Source organism: Bufo bufo, chromosome 8, assembly GCF_905171765.1.
Source record: "Bufo bufo chromosome 8, aBufBuf1.1, whole genome shotgun sequence".
In the NCBI taxonomy this organism is placed as follows: Eukaryota; Metazoa; Chordata; class Amphibia; order Anura; family Bufonidae; genus Bufo; species Bufo bufo.
In genome coordinates, this window is record NC_053396.1 from 7,453,398 (window position 1) to 7,478,463 (window position 25,066).

A 25,066-nucleotide genomic window follows, 5' to 3' on the forward strand; every position below is an offset into this window, starting at 1 on the left:
AAATAAAATGTCATTCCCAAAATGATCCAAACATGAAGTAGACATATGGGGAATGTAAAGTAATAACTATTTTTGGAGGTATTACTATGTATTATAGAAGTAGAGAAATTGTAACTTTGAAATTAGCAAATTTTTCAAAAATTTTGGTAAATTTGTTTTTTTTTTTTTAAATAAAAATGAATTTTTTTACTCCATTTTACCAGTGTCATGAAGTACAACATGTGACGAAAAAACAAACTCAGAATGGCCTGGATAAGTAAAAGCATTTTAAAGTTATTCAAACATAAAGTGACACTGGTCAGATTTGCAAAAAATGGCCTGGTCCTGAAGGTGAAAATGAGCCCGGTCCTTAAGGGGGTTAAACAGCAGAGACCTGGGGATAATGTCTGAGATCAGCAATAATGCCGATCGCAGACATGTAACTGCTCAGATGCCGTGGTCAAATAGGAGAGCGCTAAAACTGGAAGCTGCACACTTCCCAGACTGGGCAGCCGTCCCCTGGCGGAGATCGAGGATATCGATCCATACTAGTAATAGGCCTGAGCCTGTACAAGGCTTTCAGCCTGATTACTAGTATTTTCCAATACTAGTATTTTCCAAAGGGAAAAAAAAAAAGATTTTAAAAATATAAAAAAAATAAATATCAATGTTCAGCTCACACCCCTCCCTTTCCCTAGAATAAAAAAAATAATCATAGGCTCACCCAAACTATAAAAATATTATTCCCATACGACAAACGGAAAAAAATATCAAAATGGCCGATTCAGTATGTTTTTAATGCGTAACTTTCCAAAATAAAAATGGAATAAAATATGATGGAAAAGTCATAGACAGTCTGGTATCGATAAAAACTACAGATCAGGGGTGGCCAACCTTACAGACACAGGGCCAAAAAAAAAAAGTATGACTACCAGGAGTCACAAGCTATACATCGTGCGGTTGTGATTTTTTTTTTCTGTTACGGCGTTCACTGCATAGGAGATATTTTTTATTTTTCACACTTTTTCAGGCATGGCAATATGTAATATGCTTATTTTTTATTGTTTGTAATTTTTATATGTAAAATTGGGAAAGGGAGCACTTTAAACTTAGTATTTTTTTAATACGTTTTTTTATTATTTTTTTTTACTATTTTTTACTATTAGAACCCTTGTCCTATTCACCCTGATAGATCTCTATTAGGGTGACTAGGACTTCACACTCTCCCTGCTGTCATGTGCATAGTACATACAGCAGCAGGGAGGTTACCATGGCAGCCAGGGCTTCAGTAGCGTCCTGGCTGCCATGGTAACAAATCGGAGCCCCAGGATTACATTGCATTATTTTCTAATTCCACCACATTTAGAAGTTTTTTCCAGTTTCCCACAACATCCCATCAAATGCCATTTTAAATGGTGCCATTAGAAAGTGCAACTGGTCCCACAATAAAAAACAAGCCCTCATACGACTATGTTAATGGAAAAATTAAAAAGTTATGGCAAGGCATCAAGTAAACACGGAAAATCGCAAAGTCCTGAAAGGGCTAATGATGCAGACCGATTGAGCAGTGTGGTCCTCATTAGTTTAATGAGGGTCCACTCAGCATTTACGACCGAGTGCAGCACTGCCACGTCACAACCGCTCCGCGTTGTCCTACCCTTAGATACCCAAACAAGCACTAAATAACAAGAAATCATGTGTGGGAACATAACTGAAACCCAATTCCAGGACACCACACATATAATACTAAAGACATCTTTATTATGTTATCTCCAAATAGATTTACAAACATGATTATCAAAAGCAATAAAAACAGCAAAGCAGGTAGGTGCTGTGAAGGCGATATCCCCCACCTAGCTCTAAATGTACTGTAGAAAGGCACAAGGGACCATAATAGATGGAAGATATGTGTCACCGAGGTTCCTGGCCTCAGTGAAGTAGGAGCCAGTAGTGTAAATGTCCGCAGCAGTTGCTGATGGACACTTTGATAGTTAGCATAGCTGTGAAAAGCTAATCCGGGCCGGCTCTTACTGGGAGCAGCCAAAGTGCAGGGAGGGTTGGCTGTTCCCCATGGTCCAGGCCGGGTTTTGACGGGCTTACAAAAAGTCAGCCAGCAGGGTCAGTGGTGTGATTACCTGGCTGATGGTGGAGCTCTGTGTAGCTGTGTGTTTTTGGAGCCGAGTGAAAACCAGAGGGTCTCTGCCGAGAGACAAAGGACAAAGCAAGGTTCCCATCCACTCCGTGGGTAGTACGGTACTGTGCCCTAAAACTTTCTATGTGATTTTTCAGATTCAAACCTGGACAGTTTTTCTTTAAGTGTCAGCTGAAGTAAGCTGATCACTACCGCCTGTTGAATTGTGGTGTGCCAACAATAAAAGACATTTATTACTTTGATTTCCACCACTAAAAGGCTACTGTGTATTTATCTGAAGGCTACCATTTGGGAAATCCCTACAATTGGTGTCGGATGCGGGCACACCCAGGATTGCTTGAAGCAGCAACAAGTTAAATGTCAGAAGCTGTTTTTTTCCCTCTGGTTGGACTCTTAAAGGGCCAGTAGCCTAAATTACTGAATGGATTTTTTTTGTTGAAAGGAAGTTTTTCAATTGATGTCCTGGGTTAAAGCAGCAGCGGAGCTTCAACAAGAGTCAATGAAAATGGAGGATCTTATCAAGCAGATGGTGCAGAGCAATCTACAGCAGCAACAGGCATTGGAGCAACAACGGCAGGCTAATGCCCATCAGCAGGAGACGAACCGCTTACTGGCGGAGCAAATTGCAACCCTAAGAGAGAGGGTGGCCGCACAACCAGCGGGGTATGTGGCTGAACAGAATGTGGGCGGAATAAAAAATGTGCAATCTGCCTTACAAAAAATGACCGCAGAGGATGACGTAGAAGCCTTCCTCACCGTCTTTGAGCGGGTCGCTGAGCGGGAGAGACTACCAGCTGAGCAATGGGCCGAGGTGCTGGCCCCCTTCCTCTCAGGCGAACCCCAGAAGGCGTATTATGACTTATCATTGCAGGATGCACGGGAATACTCCCGATTGAAGGCAGAAATATTGGCACGTCTGGGGGTAACCATCACCGTCCGAGCTCAGAGGGTGCACCAGTGGGGGTTTCAGAGAGGCAAGCCTCCCAGGTCCCAAATGTTTGATCTACTGCACCTCGTCCAAAAATGGCTACAGCCGGATGTCTGTTCCCCAGCCAAAATGGTGGAGCCGGTTGTAATGGACCGATTCCTGCATGCTCTCTCTAAGCCGGTACAGTGCTGGGTTGCACAAGGAAATCCGCAGACTGCAGATGACTTAATAGGTTTGGTAGAGAGGTACTATGCTGTAGAGCCAACCATGGCTGCCTCAGGATCCTTGAACTCCCCCTACTGGAAGGCACGGGTTGACACTAAAGTGCAGAAAAAGGGACTAAAACCCCCCCGGGGTGGACGTTATGAGGCCAAGAGTCTATCAGAACCAACGCCACGACCGTCCTTAAGAGAGGTCATCTGCTGGAGGTGCCATGGCCTAGGACATATGGCAGCCCAATGTCCCAGCAGCCCAGAACAAATGGACTGTTCTGTGGGGAGACAAACCTCACTGTTTGCGTGTAGTGCGGTTCCTAATGTTGAGGGAGGACTCCCTTTTTGTACAATTAATGTGAATGGCAACCCCACAAAGGGACTTCTGGACTCGGGGAGCCTGGTCACGCTCCTAACAGACAGTATTCCTCATAAGTTGGTTCCTGGGAAGACCTTGGGAGTCACCTGCATTCATGGTGATACCAAGGTCTACCCAATAGCCCAGGTGACCTTAAAAACAGAAGAGTGTACGGTATACCACCAGGTAGGGGTAGTGCAGGGGTTGATGCATGAGATGATCATTGGCCGAGACTGTCCTGTGTTCTGTGGGCCAAGGCAGTACCGCAGCAACACCCTGGTGCTGCAGACAGCCCCGTGCTCCTTGACCCTGAGATGGTCCCTGACTTTCCGTTCTCGGCCATGGTAGGTGAGAATGAGGAAGAGTCTGCCCTTGAGGAGACGGTCCCCGACTTAGAGGTGTCTCGGGGAAACTTTGGGACTGCTCAGTTCCGAGATGAGACTCTAAAAGGGGCCTTAAACAATGTGGGGGTAGTAAATGGGGCACCTCAAGAGCCAGGGGCAGACGAAAGGTACCCTCACTTTGCAATGAATGAAAACTTGTTGTACCGGGTGACTAAAATCCGGGAAGAATTAGTTGAACAGCTCGTGGTTCCTAAAGCATACCGACGCATGGTAATAGACCTGGCACATAACCATGTATTAGGGGGACACTTAGGGGCTGAGAAAACGCTTGAAAGGGTTTTGCAGAGGTTTTATTGGCCCGGGTGTTACAGAGAAATTAAGGATTACTGCCAATCCTGCCCTATGTGCCAAGTAACCTCTCCAGTCGCAAACTTCCGCAGCCCTCTAATACCATTACCAATTATCGAGATACCATTCGAGAGAATTGCAATGGATTTAGTCGGGCCTTTGGTAAAATCCGCAAGGGGGCACCAATATATATTAGTGGTAATGGATTATGCTACACTATACCCTGAGGCGGTGCCCTTGAGGAAAGCTACCTCTAAAGTTATAGCCAGAGAACTGTTTCAAATTTTCTCCAGAACAGGGCTGCCCAAGGAGATCCTGACTGACCAGGGGACCCCGTTCATGTCCAGGGTCATGCAGGATCTCTGTAAAGTATTAAAAATTAACTAGTTGCGTACCTCAGTGTACCACCCACAGACAGATGGCCTGGTGGAACGCTTCAACAAAACTTTGAAGGCCATGTTGAAAAAAGTGGTTGAGAAAGATGGCAGAGATTGGGATTACCTGTTGTCTTATCTACTGTTCTCAATCAGAGAGGTACCCCAAGTGTCAACAGGTTTCTCGCCTTTTGAGTTGTTGTATGGAAGGCATCCACGAGGCCTGTTAGATATCGCTAAGGAGACCTGGGAGAGTGAGGTCACGCCTTACAAAAGTGTCATTGAACATGTGACTACATTGCAGGAGCGAATAGCTCAAATGACACCTATTGTGAAAGAGCATATGCTCCAAGCACAGGAGGCGCAAGCGAACGTATACAACAGGACCGCCCGTTTTAGACAGTTCAGTCCTGGGGACCGTGTTTTAGTCTTAGTCCCCACAGTGGAGAGCAAGTTCCTGGCCAAGTGGCAAGGGCCCTATGAGATAACTGAGAGGGTGGGCGAAGTTAATTACCGGGTATATCAGCCAGGTAGGAGAAAGCCCTATCAAATCTACCACATCAACTTGTTAAAACCATGGAAGGATAGGGACCCTCCTGAGAGCCCATGTCTGTTGACTCAACCAGACGCCACCATCGACAATATAAAAAATTGCCGAAACCCTGTCCCCTTCCCAAAAATACCAATGCCGGCTCCTGTTACAGCAGAATAGGGACTTGTTTACAGAAACCCCTGGCTTAACCAAGGTCGTGGAACATGAAATTCTAACGGAACCTCAGGCGCGAGTAAATTTAAAACCGTACAGGATACCTGAGGCCCGAAGGGAGATAGTTTCCAAAGAAGTCCAGAGAATGTTAAAACTGGGGGTAATTGAGGAATCCAAAAGTGGGTGGTCTAGTCCCATAGTGCTAGTCCCGAAGCCCAATGGAGAATGGCGATTTTGTAATGACTACCGAAAATTAAACGAGGTGTCCAAAGTAGATGCTTATCCCATGCCCCGGGTAGATGAGCTCATTGAGAGACTAGGGCCAGCTCGATACATAACGACCGTGGATCTTACAAAGGGATACTGGCAAATTCCGTTGTCGAGAGAAGCTAGGGAAAAAACAGCGTTTGCTACACCGGAAGGGTCCTTCCAGTACGTTAGGATGCCGTTTGGGTTGCAAGGGGCCCCTGCCACCTTCCAGAGAGCTATGGACCAAATCTTACGCCCACATCGGGAATATACGGCCGCTTACTTGGATGATATAGTGATCTTCAGTCAAGATTGGGAGAGTCACCTTAGTAAAGTTCAGAGCATCCTAGATGCACTACGAAAGGCCGGGTTCACTATAAATCCAAGTAAGTGTGCCATGGGGTTGGAAGAGGCTCGATACTTGGGATATATCGTAGGAAGAGGTATAATAAAACCCCAAGTAACTAAAGTGGAAGCTATCCAAAAATGGCCCCGCCCACTTACCAAGAAACAGGTCAAAGCCTTTCTTGGTATTGTGGGATACTACAGGAGATTTGTTCCTAAGTTTGCAGAAATAGCAGTACCCCTGACCGACCTTACAAAAGGGGGGAAGTCTGCTGTGATCAAGTGGTCCCCGGAGGCTGAAGAGGCCTTCCAAAAACTTAAGTACGCCCTCTGTAGACAGCCCATCTTGGTAGCCCCTGACTTCTCCCGGGACTTTATTGTTCAGACAGATGCATCAGAAGTAGGCATAGGGGCAGTAATGTCTCAAGTCATAAATGAGGAGGAACATCCCGTGTGTTACCTCAGCAGAAAACTGTCCCCGGCAGAGCGGAATTACTCTATAATTGAAAGGGAATGCTTAGCCATTAAGTGGGCCACTGATTGTCTCCGATACTATCTCCTGGGATGGAGATTAACACTGGTCTCGGATCATGCCCCTCTGCAATGGTTAAGAGAGAAAAAGGGTAAGAATGCCCGTGTCACCCGTTGGTTTCTAGCTCTACAGGACTTTAGGTTTTCGGTAGAACATAGGCCGGGAAGGCTACAAGGAAATGCGGATGCCCTATCCAGAGTACACTGCATGTTTGCTGGAGTTGCCCAGACCCCCGGCTTTGGGCAGAGGGGGGGGATATGTAGAAAGGCACAAGGGACCATCATAGATAGAAGATATGTGTCACCGAGGTTCCTGGCCTCAGTGAAGTAGGAGCCAGTAGTGTAAATGTCCGCAGCAGTTGCTGATGGACACTTTGATAGTTAGCATAGCTGTGAAAAGCTAATCCGGGCCGGCTCTTACTGGGAGCAGCCAAAGTGCAGGGAGGGTTGGCTGTTCCCCATGGTCCAGGCCGGGTTTTGACGGGCTTACAAAAAGTCAGCCAGCAGGGTCAGTGGTGTGATTACCTGGCTGATGGTGGAGCTCTGTGTAGCTGTGTGTTTTTGGAGCCGAGTGAAAACCAGAGGGTCTCTGCTGAGAGACAAAGGACAAAGCAAGGTTCCCATCCACTCGGTGGGGAGTACGGTACTGTGCCCTAAAACTTTCTATGTGATTTTTGAGATTCAAGACTGAACTGTTTTTCTTTAAGTGTCAGCTGAAGTAAGCTGATCACTACCGCCTGTTGAATTGTGGTGTGCCAACAATAAAAGACATTTATTACTTTGATTTCCACCACTAAAAGGCTACTGTGTATTTATCTGAAGGCTACCATTTGGGAAATCCCTACAGTACATATACAATTGCATATAAAAAGGTCTAGAATTATAAATGGTATATATAAACTGGATCCCTGGTTTGTGCCTATATCCACATCGCTAAATAGTTGGTGTCTGGGTCTGGTTAATTAATTTTAAATTGTCATTTTTAGGGATGAACAAAACAAAATAGGAATATTTATCAAAATAAAACTGTAATATTTTAGAGTTCAAGTGTTAAATGTCCTCTCGGTGTCCACATAACCAACGTTTTGTTCTCTATTTTTCTCTTAGTAGGAAAAACAACAAGTCTAAAGAAGATTCTAATTTGTGCATCTTTTGCAATAACAATTATATTAATCATCACCATGACCAGGTAAGTGAAACCTGAAAAATCCATAAAAAGCAATTACCACATTATTAATATTAACAGAAATACTACAATAACTTATACAAAGTTACATAGTGAAGTATTATATGAGCAAGACTATAACTTCTGTAATACTGCTACTACATATAAAAATATAACTACTATAATACTGCTCCTATGTACAAGAATATAACTACTATAATACTGCTCCTATGTACAAGAATATAACTACTATAATACTGCTCCTACGTATAAGAATATAACTACTATAATACTGCTCCTACGTATAAGAATATAACTACTGTAATACTGCTCCTATGTACAAGAATATAACTACTATAATACTGCCTCCTATGTACAAGAATATAACTACTATAATACTGCCTCCTATGTACAAGAATATAACTACTATAATACTGCCTCCTATGTACAAGAATATAACTACTATAATACTGCTCCAATGTACAACAATATAACTACTATAATACTGCCTCCTATGTACAAGAATATAACTACTATAATACTGCTCCTATGTACAAGAATATAACTGCTATAATACTGCCTCCTATGTACAGGAATATAACTACTATAATACTGCCTCCTATGTACATGAATATAACTACTATAATACTGCTCTTATGTACAAGGATATAACTACTATAATACTGCTCCTATGTACAGGAATATAACTACTATAATACTGCTCCTATATACAAGAATATAACTACTATAATACTGCTCCTGTGTACAAGAATATAACTGCTATAATACTGCCTCCTATGTACAAGGATATAACTACTATAATACTGCTCCTATGTACAGGAATATAACTACTATAATACTGCTCCTATATACAATATGACTACTATAATACTGCTCCTATGTACAGGAATATAACTACTATAATACTGCTCCTATATACAAGAATATAACTACTATAATACTGCTCTTATGTACAAGAATATAACTACTATAATACTGCCTCCTATGTACAAGGATATAACTACTATAATACTGCTCCTATGTACAGGAATATAACTACTATAATACTGCTCCTATATACAATATGACTACTATAATACTGCTCCTATATACCATATAACTACTATAATACTGCTCCTATATACAATATAACTACTATAATACTGCTCCTATATACAATATAACTACTATAATACTGCTCCTATATACAATATAACTACTATAATACTGCCTCCTATGTACAAGAATAGAAGTTTTTTATTGTACAAGATGCAGTATGTATCTTATACAATAAAAGGAGAAGTAATGACTCCACTGTTTCACCGTTTAGGGGACATATGGACATTAGGGACTGGCGCACAATCACTATACAAAATGAATGAGTACATTTATATATAAATTCTTGCACTGCAAGTATTGTTTTCACACCATGCTTTACACTGCAGCTGTGCTTGCTCAGAATGTCTGCTTTTTACAAGCTGAAGAGCTGGGGATTGTATTTTACAATGACTGAAGACCATAATTTTAGGGTTTGACCCTTCGTGGTTCTCGTGATTTCTGATATTTGGGAAGGGAGGGGGGGCAGGCCACTATTTTTTAATTTTCTTACATTCTCAAAATGTCAGATTTTTGTGTCACAGGGAAAGCAAATCATTGATCTCCTGTCACCTGCAGGAACCTATGATTGACAGGTGAGATGATGACTACTCCTAAGGTTGCATTCACACGACCGTATGTATTTTGCAAATCAGCTAAAAATATGGATGACAGCTGTGTGACGTCTCTGTTGCGTCCGTCTTTTTTTGCGGATCCATTATAACAATGCTATTCCCGTCTGCAAAAAAGACAAGAACAGGACATGTTCTATCTTGTTTTGCAGAACTGGTATACGGATGCGCACAGCGCGCGGTGTGCTGTCCACAATTTTGCTGACCCATTGAAATAAATAGGTCCACATCTAATCCGCAAAAACTGTGGATCAGATGCGGACCAAAAATATGGTCATGTGACTGAGGCCGATCTGCGTGGATGTAGAGTTACAGCAGCTCTCTGTCTGCGACATGCAGGAAGAAAACAGAAAGTGACAGCCAGGATAACACTAAAGCCAATGGAGGAGCAGAAATTATTATAATTGTTAGAAACACAAAAGTGGGAACGTACATATTTTTGTGGTCGGATCGGGTATCAGAAAGGTGAACCTAACCTATCTAACCCCTATCTACAACAAGCAGTGGAGTTATGCCATGACTGCCGTGGTAGGGCAGCCTAAAGGGGCCAAAGAGAGCAGACCTTAGTTTAGAGTAAATATATACATACCGTTACGACACCCACTTTTGAACGCAAAAGACCTTTCACGATGAAGGTGCGGAATATACCGTATATATCACAGTGACTTCCATCTACCTTACCTCTTTGTCTTGTGCACCGGCACATCGTTCTTGGAGATGGTTAATGCTGATGCGATTGAAAGAGCGGCCGGTAACCAGGAACCATTTACTCCTATGTTGACTAACATATGACCATATAACGAGAAGGTCTGAATCCTGAGAGCTGCAGACTGAACAGACAATGGTGAATCTGTTGGAAGGGCCTAAATGAATTCCAACCATTCGCCAAGGGCCCGATGGTCGGGCACCGACTGTTCCTGGTGGCAAAATACTTCACCTCTACTTATTCCCCAGGCCACACTTTTTATTTTATTTTTATATATAAAAAGGACCCAAAAGTTAGAACATGGCGTCTGCCGTCTTACTCTAGTAGTAGATTAAGTGAAATGTGTAACCCACCAGGCCTGGGGAACCATCCACAGGAATACATGGCTATTTCGATTAACGAGCTAATGTTGCCTGTAATAAGGACAGAACGTACACACCATACCTGCAGTTGTGACAGGAAATAAGCATAAGGTCGTGATGAACTGTGTACGCTGCGCCTGTAGTCGTGATAGGACTTGTTGTGTCTGTAGACGTGACAGACTTCGTAAACTGCGCCTTATTACTGTACCTCCTGGAAGACGGACCGATACCCAGGACTTAGGCCGGACACCAACACCCTCAGCCCGAGTTCGTAGATGAAGTAAGCAGGCCTGGGAGAAGGTGATGTCCGCAAAGACAGGCTCGGGATGACTGCTTATAAAGAAAACACTGAAGACCCAACAACCTCGAAAATAAAAAAGGTCAGAGAAAGACAATGTGAGTGAGGCTTTAATGGTACAAGCCACCAAGAAAAATTGTATTGCGAGCCACAGATGACCGAGCCATGTGAGCGGGTCTGAAGGCAGAAAAGACATGGAACCTACTTGTGGTGGGATGGCGGAGCCACGCGTGAGAGACTAACGGCGTTTTTTTTTTTGCTTGTTTTTTAAAATATAAACTACTTATGCAGCACCAGTATGACTTGGAGACTCGCATAACCATGACCCTCTGCGACAATGAACCTAGGACGCTAACCAGCCTACAACCATTTCGTACCCCTAACGAACAACATGAAGAACGGTCATCAGGCCCCCGAAGCCATGAGTCTGAACTGGATGACCTTACAGTGACGATAAGAAATTAAAACGTGAGCCAGACCTAAAGGAAAATGCATAGACATTAGTGATCCGAACCACGTCCATAAATGAAACCATGTAACCACGTCCAATCCTACCAGGAGCGCCAGCACTCGCCTGGCACTTTTTGCTGTTTACCCAGCCGTGAACGAGCTGCCACACAATGCTGCGTTTTGATGACCATTGATACATGACCCTTCCAAAACGAAATGAATAAAATACCATCACTTAAACACAGCGTGCGTAACTTGGAGACACGCGTTCTGTATGTAACAGGTATCAGAAAACATGCGACCGGACCTATTCTAGGCACATGCCTACACCAACAACAATATGCAATAGCCCCCAGCAAGCCCCTAAACAGACCCACAAAATATACTAACAGTCATTTGACCATTAGCGCCCAACTCTGCTTCGTCCCAGCGTATGCGCAGACCGCAATGTGGGTCTCTTGCCGCTGCCCACTTTCTGCCGCTGCCCAGGCGTGAACGAGCCTCCGCACGATGCTGCTGCATTTATTTATTTTTTTAAATCGACCATTGATCCACATTTACCACCACCAGCGTGCACAGCTTGAGCCCACTGCAGACACGCGCCCCGCATGTAAACCAGGTATCAGAAAACATACAACCATGCCCACTCTAAGCACGTGCTACCCCAATAACTGTATGCAATGGCCCCACCAGGCCTCTGAATAGCCGGACAAATACTAACAACCATCATTCGACCATTAGCACCCAAACTCTGCTTCACCCCAGAGCGCTACATGTCGCGGACCGCAGCGTGGGTCCCGTGCAAACAACTCAGATCCTACCATGAATACCAGCGCCCTCCTGAGACCTTCTGCCATCGCCCAGCCGTAAGGAGCCTCCACACCATGCTGCTGTATCCTAGAGCTGAGCCAGAGGTAGTGAAATCAGCTGAATCGGCGTCAGCCTGGGCCCACAGGTGCGTATGAATAGCCTAGTAATCAGCCAGCCTGGGCCCACAGGTGCGTATGAATAGCCTAGTAATCAGCCTCCCCTCCCACAAATGCAGCAATATCTTGCTTATACATATATATATATATATATACAGACATTTCACTTTTCTACATTAACCACCTCCGGACCGCCTAACGCAGGATCGCGTTCCGGAGGTGGCAGCGCTGCGCACAGTCACGCATATATGCGTCATCTCGCGAGACGCGAGACTTCCTGTGAACGCGCGCACACAGGAACGGAAGGTAAGAGAGTTGATCTCCAGCCTGCCAGCGGCGATCGTTCGCTGGCAGGCTGGAGATGTGTTTTTTTTAACCCCTAACAGGTATATTAGACGCTGTTTTGATAACAGCGTCTAATATACCTGCTACCTGGTCCTCTGGTGGTCCCCTTTGTTTGGATCGACCACCAGAGGACACAGGTAGCTCAGTAAAGTAGCACCAAGCACCACTACACTACACCCCCCCCCCCCGTCACTTATTAACCCCTTATTAGCCCCTGATCACCCCATATAGACTCCCTGATCACCCCCCTGTCATTGATTACCCCCCTGTCATTGATCAACCCCCTGTAAAGCTCCATTCAGACGTCCGCATGATTTTTACGGATCCACTGATAGATGGATCGGATCCGCAAAACGCATCCGGACGTCTGAATGAAGCCTTACAGGGGCGTGATCAATGACTGTGGTGATCACCCCATATAGACTCCCTGATCACCCCCCTGTCATTGATTACACCCCTGTCATTGATCAACCCCCTGTAAAGCTCCATTCAGATGTCCGCATGATTTTTACGGATGCACTGATAGATGGATCGGATCCGCAAAACGCATACGGACGTCTGAATGAAGCCTTACAGGGGCATGATCAATGACTGTGGTGATCACCCCATATAGACTCCCTGATCACCCCCCTGTCATTGATCACCCCCCTGTCATTGATCACCCCTCTGTAAGGCTCCATTCAGACATTTTTTTGGCCCAAGTTAGCGGAATAATTATTTTTTTTTCTTACAAAGTCTCATATTCCACTAACTTGTGTCAAAAAATAAAATCTCACATGAACTCACCATACCCCTCACGGAATCCAAATGCGTAAAATTTTTTAGACATTTATATTCCAGACTTCTTCTCACGCTTTAGGGCCCCTAGAATGCCAGGGCAGTATAAATACCCCACATGTGACCCCATTTCGGAAAGAAGACACCCCCAGGTATTCCGTGAGGGGCATATTGAGTCCATGAAAGATTGAAATTTTTGTCCCAAGTTAGCGGAACGGGAGACTTTGTGAGAAAAAAATTAAAAATATCAATTTCCGCTAACTTGTGCCAAAAAAAAAATATTTCTATGAACTCGCCATGCCCCTCATTGAATACCTTGGGGTGTCTTCTTTCCAAAATGGGGTCACATGTGGGGTATTTATACTGCCCTGGCATTCTAGGGGCCCCAAAGCGTGAGAAGAAGTCTGGTATCCAAATGTCTAAAAATGCCCTCCTAAAAGGAATTTGGGCACCTTTGCCCACCTAGGCTGCAAAAAAGTGTCACACATCTGGTATCTCTGTATTCAGGAGAAGTTGGGGAATGTGTTTTGGGGTGTCATTTAACATATACCCATGCTGGGTGAGAGAAATATCTTGGTCAAATTCCAACTTTGTATAAAAAAATGGGAAAAGTTGTCTTTTGCCAAGATATTTCTCTCACCCAGCAAGGGTATATGTAAAATGACACCCCAAAACACATTCCCCAACTTCTCCTGAATACGGCGATACCAGATGTGTGACACTTTTTTGCAGCCTAGGTGGGCAAAGGGGCCCATATTCCAAAGAGCACCTTTCGGATTTCACAGGTCATTTACCTACTTACCACACATTAGGGCCCCTGGAAAATGCCAGGGCAGTATAACTACCCCACAAGTGACCCCATTTTGGAAAGAAGACACCCCAAGGTATTCCGTGAGGGGCATGGCGAGTTCCTAGAATTTTTTATTTTTTGTCACAAGTTAGTGGAAAATGCTTTCATACAAAGTCTCATATTCCACTAACTTGTGACAAAAAATAAAAACTTCCATGAACTCACTATGCCCATCACGAAATACCTTGGGGTCTCTTCTTTCCAAAATGGGGTCACTTGTGGGGTAGTTATACTGCCCTGGCATTCTAGGGGCCCAAATGTGTGGTAAGGAGTTTGAAATCAAATTCTGTAAAAAATGAGGAGTGAAATCCGAAAGGTGCTCTTTGGAATATGGGCCCCTTTGCCCACCTAGGCTGCAAAAAAGTGTCACACATCTGGTATCGCCGTACTCAGGAGAAGTTGGGGAATGTGTTTTGGGGTGTCATTTTACATATACCCATGCTGGGTGAGAGAAATATCTTGGCCAAAGACAACTTTTCCCATTTTTTTATACAAAGTTGGCATTTGAACCAAGATGTTTATCTCACCCAGCATGGGTATATGTAAAATGACACCCCAAAACACATTCCTCAACTTCTCCTGAATACAGAGATACCAGATGTGTGACACTTTTTTGCAGCCTAGGTGGGCAAAGGGGCCCATATTCCAAAGAGCACCTTTCGGATTTCACAGGTCATTTTTTACAGAATTTGATTTCAAACTCCTTACCACACATTTGGGCCCCTAGAATGCCAGGGCAGTATAACTACCCCACAAGTGACCCCATTTTGGAAAGAAGAGACCCCAAGGTATTCGCTGATGGGCATAGTGAGTTCATGGAAGTTTTTATTTTTTGTCACAAGTTAGTGGAATATGAGACTTTGTATGAAAAAAAAATCAATAAAAAAATCATCATTTTCCACTAACTTGTGACAAAAAATAAATTCTAGGAACTTGCCATGCCCCTCACGGAATACCTTGGGGTGTCTTCTTTCCAAAATGGGGTCACTTGTGGGGTAGTTATACTGCCCTGGCATTCTAGGGGCCCAAATGTGTGGTAAGGAGTTTGAAATCAAATTCTGTAAAAAATGACCTGTGAAATCCGAAAGGTGCTCTTTGGAATGTGGGCCCCTTTGCCCACCTAGGCTGCAAAAAAGTGTCACACATCTGGTATCTCCGTACTCAGGAGAAGTTGGGGAATGTGTTTTGGGGTGTCATTTTACATATACCCATGCTGGGTGAGAGAAATATCTTGGCAAAAGACAACTTTTCCCATTTTTTTATACAAAGTTGGCATTTGACCAAGATATTTATCTCACCCAGCATGGGTATATGTAAAATGACACCCCAAAACACATTCCTCAACTTCTCCTGAATACAGAGATACCAGATGTGTGACACTTTTTTGCAGCCTAGGTGGGCAAAGGGGCCCATATTCCAAAGAGCACCTTTCGGATTTCACAGGTCATTTTTTACAGAATTTGATTTCAAACTCCTTACCACACATTTGGGCCCCTAGAATGCCAGGGCAGTATAACTACCCCACAAGTGACCCCATTTTGGAAAGAAGAGACCCCAAGGTATTTCGTGATGGGCATAGTGAGTTCATAGAAGTTTTTATTTTTTGTCACAAGTTAGTGGAATATGAGACTTTGTAAGAAAAAAAAAAAAAATCATCATTTTCCGCTAACTTGTGACAAAAAATAAAAAGTTCTATGAACTCACTATGCCCATCAGCGAATACCTTAGGGTGTCTACTTTCCGAAATGGGGTCATTTGTGGGGTGTTTGTTCTGTCTGGCCATTGTAGAACCTCAGGAAACATGACAGGTGCTCAGAAAGTCAGAGCTGCTTCAAAAAGCGGAAATTCACATTTTTGTACCATAGTTTGTAAACGCTATAACTTTTACCCAAAGCATTTTTTTTTTACCCAAACATTTTTTTTTTATCAAAGACATGTAGAACAATAAATTTAGAGCAAAATTTATATATGGATCTCGTTTTTTTTGCAAAATTTTACAACTGAAAGTGAAAAATGTCATTTTTTTGCAAAAAAATCGTTAAATTTCGATTAATAACAAAAAAAGTAAAAATGTCAGCAGCAATGAAATACCACCAAATGAAAGCTCTATTAGTGAGAAGAAAAGGAGGTAAAATTCATTTGGGTGGTAAGTTGCATGACCGAGCAATAAACGGTGAAAGTAGTGTAGGTCAGAAGTGTAAAAAGTGGTCTTTCAGGGTGTTTAAGCACTGGGGGCTGAGGTGGTTAAATATGACATAATTGTTTTGTTTAATGGATGTAAATGTTCACGAGTGTAAAAGCCATATCTAACCAGTAGGTGGCGCTGGTGTACATGATACTGTGATATTATTTACAGTAGTAGGTGGCGCTGGTGTACATGATCCTGTGATATTATTTGAGGCAGTAGGTGGTGCTGGTGTACATGATCCTGTGATCTTATTTCCAGCAGTAGGTGGCGCTGGTGTACATGATCCTGTGATTTTATTTCCAGCAGTAGGTGGCGCTGGTGTACATGATCCTGTGATCTTATTTACAGTAGTAGGTGGCGCTGGTGTACATGATCCTGTGATATTATTTCCAGCAGTAGGTGGCGCTGGTGTACATGATCCTGTGATATTATTTCCAGCAGTAGGTGGCGCTGGTGTACATGATACTGTTATATTATTTACAGTAGTAGGTGGCGCTGGTGTACATGATCCTGTGATAATATTTCCAGCAGTAGGTGGCGCTTGTGTACATGATCCTGTGATATTATTTCCAGCAGTAGGTGGCGCTGGTGTACATGATCCTGTGATATTATTTCCAGCAGTAGGTGGCGCTGGTGTACATGATCCTGTGATATTATTTCCAGCAGTAGGTGGCGCTGGTGTACATGATCCTGTGATATTATTTGTGGCAGTATGTGGTGCTGGTGTACATGATCCTGTGATCTTATTTCCAGCAGTAGGTGGTGCTGGTGTACATGATCCTGTGGTCTTATTTACAGTAGTAGGTGGCGCTGGTGTACATGATCCTGTAATATTATTTGTGGCAGTAGGTGGCGCTGATGTACATAATCCTGTGATATTATTTCCAGCAGTAGGTGCCGCTGGTGTACATGATCCTGTGATATTATTTCCAGCAGTAGGTGGCGCTGGTGTACATGATCCTGTGATATTATTTCCAGCAGTAGGTGCCGCTGGTGTACATGATCCTGTGATATTATTTCCAGCAGTAGGTGGCGCTGGTGTACATGATCCTGTGATATTATTTCCAGCAGTAGGTGGCGCTGGTGTACATGATCCTGTGATATTATTTCCAGCAGTAGGTGGCGCTGGTGTACATGATCCTGTGATATTATTTCCAGCAGTAGGTGGCGCTGGTGTACATGATACTGTGATATTATTTACAGTAGTAGGTGGCGCTGGTGCACATGATCCTGTGATATTATTTCCAGCAGTAGGTGGCGCTGGTGTACATGATCCTGCGATATTATTTCCAGCAGTAGGTGGCGCTGGTGTACATTATCCTGTGATATTATTTCCAGCAGTAGGTGGCGCTGGTGTACATGATCCTGTGGTCTTATTTACAGTAGCAGGTGGCGCTGGTGTACATGATCCTGTGATATTATTTCCTGCAGTAGGTGGCGCTGGTGTACATGATCCTGTGATATTATTTCCAGTAGTAGGTGGCGCTGGTGTACATGATCCTGTAATATTATTTGTGGCAGTAGGTGGCGCTGGTATATATGATACTGTGATATTATTTCCAGCAGTAGGTGGCGCTGGTGTACATGATCCAGTAATATTATTTCCTGCAGTAGGTGGCGCTGGTGTATATGATCCTATGATATTATTTCCTGCAGTAGGTGGCGCTGGTGTACATGATCCTGTGATATTATTTCCAGCAGGAGGTGGCGCTGGTGTACATGATCCTGTGATATTATTTCCAGCAGGAGGTGGCGCTGGTGTACATGATCCTGTGATATTATTTCCAGCAGGAGGTGGCGCTGGTGTACATGATCCTGTGATATTATTTCCAGCAGTAGGTGGCACTGGTGTACATGATCCTGTGATATTATTTCCAGCATTAGGTGGCGCTGGTGCTCACTGATAGGATAAGAATTAGTTTTCCTTTTGCTATAGGTCAGTATCCACCATGTAGTGAAGCTGTTCAGCCACAAGATGTCAGCAGTGAGCTGAATGGACCTTTCCATAGAGTTACAGCGCGGGGGAATATGGGGTCACTTCTCATGAACTTACCGCTCATTGGGGGTGATTTCAGAGACTGTTTTTGGACAGATAGTTGGTTTGAGTTACAGAGGAGATTATTTGGGGGGTTAAAGTCTTTAATCTCTGTATTTATGAGAACTTCACTTCTGTCATTTGCTGAGGTTACGATGTGATCGATCGGAGGGACGGTGATCGGATTTTACACGGATGTGTTTGAGGGATCGTCTTTAATCTGATGGCGAGGTAGAGTTTGGTTCGTGACATCTTGTGATCCACAGCAAGCGTCTATGAGACAGAGGACGTAACTGGACCGAGCGATTGATGGGGTGTAATATGGACCTCCTCTCCTGCGGTGTTTACTGGATTCAATATACAGGCCCTGAGGATTGCTGACAGTCTCCAGATATCATGATGGTTTCCTCTGGGGAGGGGGGTGAAGAGATGTTTCAGAGTTGGGGCCTTTCTATAGGTGACGTTCAGTAGACTGTGGATCCCTTTAAGAACATTTCTGATGGTTCCCTGTGGTTTTAAAGAGAAGGTTCTGCTGTTCGTTCGGTTCTCGTCTATTTTTTTTAATTTTTTTCTTGTTTCCAATGGTTCTTTACTGAACCCATCCCTAATAAATGACTCCTAAGCTCATGACAAAGCGTCACGTTCGCTATATACCCAAACCGCCAAATATGACTGTATTGTATATATAAAAATCTATCAAATAATCTACAGTAAAATATATTCTCGAATTCAACCAAAACCAATGACCTGTCCATGCCCAAAGTCTCCGAAATCACCCCCAGCGACCAATAAATTCATGAGAAGTGACCCCATATTCCCCCGCTCTGTAACTCTATGGAAAGGTCCATGCAGCTCACTGCTGACATCTTGTGGCTGAAAAGCTTCACTACACGGTGGATACCAACCTATAGCAAAAGAAAAACGAATTCTTATCCTACCAGTGAGCACCAGCGCCACCTAGTGCTGGAAATAATATCACAGGATCATGTACACCAGCGCCACCTACTGCCACAAATAATATCACAGGATCATGTACACCAGCGCCACCTACTGCTGGAAATAATATCACAGGATCATGTACACCAGCGCCACCTACTGCTGGAAATAATATCACAGGATCATGTACACCAGTGCCACCTACTGCCACAAAAAATATCACAGGATCATGTACACCAGCGCCACCTACTGCTGGAAATAATATCACAAGATCATGTACATCAGCGCCACCTACTGCTGGAAATAATATTACAAGATCATGTACATCAGCGCCACCTACTGCTGGAAATAATATCACAGGATCATGTACACCAGCGCCACCTACTGCTGGAAATAATATCACAGGATCATGTACACCAGCGCCACCTACTGCTGGCTCCCGGACGCGGAGCGCCGCTTTAACATGTAGACCTATCAAATACAATGAAATAACGCTGCTGTCCTCTTCTCTGTTTCCAGGATGCTGTACAAGACACCAGAATGCCTGAAGCCTCCGTAAGTTACTCCAAGTGCTTAGAGTCTGATAATCATAATAATTGATATAAGTAAGAACGGTGTAATACTTAGAGTCACCTGTGGGGGCGCTGCAGAAAACCAGAGCTCTTCTTACTAAGTTACATCACCGAATAAAGTTACACACTGTGGAGATCAGCCTTGGGTTACCACTGTAAGGGGGTCAGATCTCACGTAAGGGTCTGTGTGGCTCCATACTGTAGGATGGTGGAAGGAATCAGGCGGACACAAGCGTAAGAGGTTCATACAGGTCCCAGAGGGGGCCACAGGCTTAGTGGGCACAGTCTTTACCAGAGGCTTGGTGGTTACGGTCTCTAATGAGGCACCCGGCTTGGTGGATACAGAGCCTCTCAGACACGCACTGTCTTTAGGTGGTAACCGCTCACTCTTGGCATCGACACTCTAGATCAGGGATGCCCAACCTGCGGCCCTCCAGCTCTTGTAAAACTACAACTCCCAGCATACCTGGACAGCCTACAGCTATCATACTACAGCAGGGCATGGTGGGAGTTGTAGTTTTACAACAGCTGAGGGGCCGCAGGTTGAGCATCCCTGCTGTAGATGGAGTCTCCTCTGGTTGCAGCAATAAAGATGGAAATAGTGACTGTGCAGACTATTGCACCCTCTCTCTTTCTCAGGGCACTAAGAGGTCATGGTATTCCTCTCCTCACGACACGCAGCATTGCACATAGTCTGTACCCCCGGGCGTGGCATTTCTAGGTGGCACCTTTCAGAAGGCAGGGGCTCGGTGTCTTTTTCTACCCGTATACTCTGGACCTCAGCTCCTCTCTGCTGCCCGGCTGCATTCTCGCCCCATCAGGGCCCTGAGGTGGTGCATCTTCACGGCTGGTGCCACTCACCTCCCCCTGCAGGAACTTGCATCTTCCAGCGCACGCTCTGTATGCTGTACTGCAGAAGGACACATTCCTCCTAAGACTGAGTTCACATCATCGTTTAGCTTTCCGTTCTTCTGTTCCTTTAGATAAAAATAAAAAATTTTAAAAAATGATCCTGTTGCAAGCGTTTAAGCCATTTCCGTCTGAGATCCATTTTTTTTTAGATAGAAATAAAAGTCCTGCATGCAGCGCTTTTTTCCTTTAAAAACAAAACGGATCTCAGACAGAAATGGCTCAAACGCTTGCAACAAGATCAGTTTTTTTTTACAGAATCCATTTTCTTCTTCTTATGTTTCCAAGCCCATTACACTATTCTGCTCTCTGCGCATTTATTGGAGGCCGTTTGGCACCAGCAGAGGTAAAATACAGACTGGGCTCAGCATCCATGTGGAAACCCTGCATTCCCTGTGTTTTATGGAGGCCAGTAGGAGGTAGTATTTAGTGTAGGTTCCTGTCCTAAGAGATCTCCTTGTCGTTGGCGGACAGGCACAAATAATTTCGTAAAAAATGCATTTGTGTCACAAAGAGGGGGAGGGGATGGTGCATCACTGACTCCACCCACACCCCTGTCCCTGCCTACTTGCACTATCGGTCCTAGGTAACGTAGCACAACTGGGCGGCGTTCCCTAGCCTAGGTAAGTGCGGAGGGACAAACAAGACAAACAAACAAAGAATGGTCAACAAGCCGAGTCAGAACCCAGAGGTAACTACCAGGGCCGGTGCAAGGATTTTTGACAACACAAGCGAAGCTAAATTTTGGAGCCCCTCCCCTCCCCCCGCAGCTCACCTGGCCCTGGTCCCGTCTGCAGCAGCTGGCTTCTCCTCTGTGTGGTCCTGGTATCTTCGCTCTGCTTCAGACAATCGCTGGTTTGAGGACCGTATTTTTCGCCCCATAAGACGCACCTAGGTTTTAGAGGAGGATAATAAGAAAAAAATGTTTTCCATTACACCTCAGGTTAAACCAGCAATCAGACCCCCAATGTTAATCAGACCTCAGATCAGCCCCTCAATGCCTCAGATCAGCCCCCCATGTCAGCCATCAGCCCCCACATTTCTCCCCCTCCATCCATGTTGTCACATTTCTCCCCCCTCCATCCATGCTGTCACATTCCTCCCCCTCCATCCATGTTGTCACATTTCTCCCCCCTCCATCCATGTTGTCACATTTCTCCCCCCTCCATCCATGCTGTCACATTTCTCCCCCCTCCATCCATGCTGTCACATTTCTCCCCCTCCATCCATGCTGTCACATTTCTCCCCCTCCATCCATGCTGTCACATTTCTCCCCCCTCCATCCATGCTGTCACATTTCTCCCCCCTCCATCCATGCTGTCACATTTCTCCCCCCTCCATCCATGTTGTCACATTTCTCCCCCCTCCATCCATGTTGTCACATTTCTCCCTCCTCCATCCACGTTGTCACATTTCTCCCCCCTCCATCCATGTTGTCACATTTCTCCCCCCTCTATCCATGCTGTCACATTTCTCTCCCCTCCATCCATGCTGTCACATTTCTCCCCCCTCCATCCATGTTGTCACATTTCTCCCCCCTCCATCCATGTTGTCACATTTCTCCCCCCTCCATCCACGTTGTCACATTTCTCCCCCCTCCATCCATGTTGTCACATTTCTCCCCCCTCCATCCATGCTGTCACATTTCTCCCCCCTCCATCCATGTTGTCACATTTCTCCCCCCTCCATCCATGCTGTCACATTTCTCCCCCCTCCATCCATGTTGTCACATTTCTCCCCCCTCCATCCATGCTGTCACATTTCTCCCCCCTCCATCCATGTTGTCACATTTCTCCCCCCTCCATCCATGCTGTCACATTTCTCCCCCCTCCATCATGTCCATTTCTCCCCCAGTGCCACATACATTTCTCCCTGCAGGCTGCCCAGACAGACTACTCAGAGACATTTGTCCACACAGTTACTCACCACCTCCAGTCTCCAGACCTCCGCTCCCCAGTCTACACCAGTTGCTGCTGCCTGCCCCCCGCTGCCGCAGCGTCACTCGGCAGTCACCCCCCCTGACCCCCTGTCTGTGTTGCCGATGCCGTGCTGCTGCTGAGCCTGCGTGCCGCTCTGTGAGGAGGTGAGGGCCGGGGCCGCACGGCACAACTGCAGGCTGGGGCGGGGCAAGTCTGCAAGTTATGTATTTAAAAAAATAAATAAAAAATTTCCGCCCTGGCGGATCCTGCCTGCCCCCAGTTGCTGTGGAGACGAGGACGAAGCGCACGTCCTCGCTCTGTACTAGCCGCAAGGCGTCGGCGGCACTGAAGAAGGGGAACGTGAAGCCAGGGCCTCGTGACAATTTGCCAAGAATCTCACATTTAGGTCTCATGCACACGGTCGTTGTTTTGGTCCGAATCCTTGCTGCTGTTTTGGCGGCTCGGATGCGGACCCATTCACTTCAATGGGGCCGCAAATGATGCGGACAGCACACGTTCCGTTCCGTGGCCCCGCTAAAAAAATATAACATGTTCTATTCTTGTCCGCGCTTTGTGGACAAGAATAGGTATTTATATTGAAGGCTGTCCGTGCCTTTCGGCAAATTGCGGAACGCGCACGGACACCATCCGTGTTTTGCGGATCTGCGATTTGAGGACCGCAAAACACACCACGGTCGCGTGCATGCGGCCTTATAATAAAGCTTTAGCATTAGTACCTTTTCTCTAGTGAGTATGGCTATTGTATTTACTTTATTATTTGTCTTTGTTATTACATTATTCTATCAAAAAATTATAGTGCAAAGCAGAAAAAACATTAAAATCTTAAAAAGATAAAACAATGCGGCCCCGACTTCAAAGCTCGTGTATTTTATGGATTTATGAACAAAGTAAGGATTTTATGGTGAGCGACGCATTGTTTCATCTTTTTAAGATTGAACTGTTAAGTATTTGATGCAGAGCACCACTTATCCACTGCTTGTCGTCTCTGAACAAGTGCCATAGAGTTCAATGGTATCACAGTGATCTGAGCAGAGGAAGGTACTGCCGACATATGTATTTTTTAATCAAAAAACATTTAAAATTGAAAATTTATTAAGATCAAACAATTTTGGTAAGGCTGGGGATAAAAGTACATTCTCGAGATTACATATTATTTCTAGATAATAGTTTGGCTGGTGGTTGAAACTGGAAGAGGGAGCAATTGTCTAGAGAGCGAGACCACCCGATCTCCGGGCTTTATTACTTGTGGAAAACACGGCCAAACACAAACTGGAATAACACTTTCATCCTATTTAGAAAAGATGACCCACTGGGTGTAATGATTAATGCTCTTCTCTCTTCCAGACGGACAGATTATCTCTCAGTCACTCCATGGCTAGCGCCGATTGTATGGAATGGTCTCTACAATATAGACATACTCAACGCACAATTCCACAAGAGAGGAGTTCACATTGGACTGACTGTGTTTGCTATTAGAAAGTAAGGAAATCCAGACAATTCACACTCATTCTATATAGTATAACTACTATAATACTGCTCCTATGTACAAGAATATAACTACTATAATACTGCTCCTATGTACAAGAATATAACTACTATAATACTGCTCCTATGTACAAGGATATAACTACTATAATACTGCTCCTATGTACAAGGATATAACTACTATAATACTGCTCCTATGTTCAAGGATATAACTACTATAATACCGCTCCTATGCACAAGAATATAACTACTATAATACCGCTCCTATGCACAAGAATATAACAACTATAATACTGCCTCCTATGTACAAGAATATAACTACTATAATACTGCTTCTATGTACAAGGATATAACTACTATAATACTGCCTCCTATGTACAGGAATATAACTACTATAATACTGCTCCTATGTACAAGAATATAACTACTATAATACTGCCTCCTATGTACAAGAATATAACTACTATAATACTGCTCCTATGTTCAAGGATATAACTACTATAATACCGCTCCTATGCACAAGAATATAACTACTATAATACCGCTCCTATGCACAAGAATATAACAACTATAATACTGCCTCCTATGTACAAGAATATAACTACTATAATACTGCTTCTATGTACAAGGATATAACTACTATAATACTGCCTCCTATGTACAGGAATATAACTACTATAATACTGCTCCTATGTACAAGAATATAACTACTATAATACTGCCTCCTATGTACAAGAATATAACTACTATAATACCGCTCCTATGCACAGGAATATAACTACTATAATACTGCTCCTATGTACAAGGATATAACTACTATAATACTGCTCCTATGTTCAAGGATATAACTACTATAATACCGCTCCTAT

The 25,066-nt window shown here is 44.3% G+C and overlaps 1 protein-coding gene across 2 annotated transcripts in view; it reads left to right on the forward strand.

Moving 5' to 3' along the window:
* LOC120977362 (histo-blood group ABO system transferase-like) overlaps positions 1 to 25,066 on the forward strand; it is a 50,257-nt gene that overhangs the window by 11,642 nt on the left and 13,549 nt on the right. The window contains exons 2-4 of one of the 2 annotated variants that reach the window (XM_040405287.1): positions 7,634 to 7,715; positions 19,811 to 19,846; positions 24,057 to 24,191. In XM_040405287.1, coding sequence (XP_040261221.1) covers positions 7,634 to 7,715; positions 19,811 to 19,846; positions 24,057 to 24,191 — 253 coding nt within the window. The remainder of the gene's footprint in view (positions 1 to 7,633; positions 7,716 to 19,810; positions 19,847 to 24,056; positions 24,192 to 25,066) is intronic. The other variant, XM_040405288.1, reaches the window with a different exon arrangement.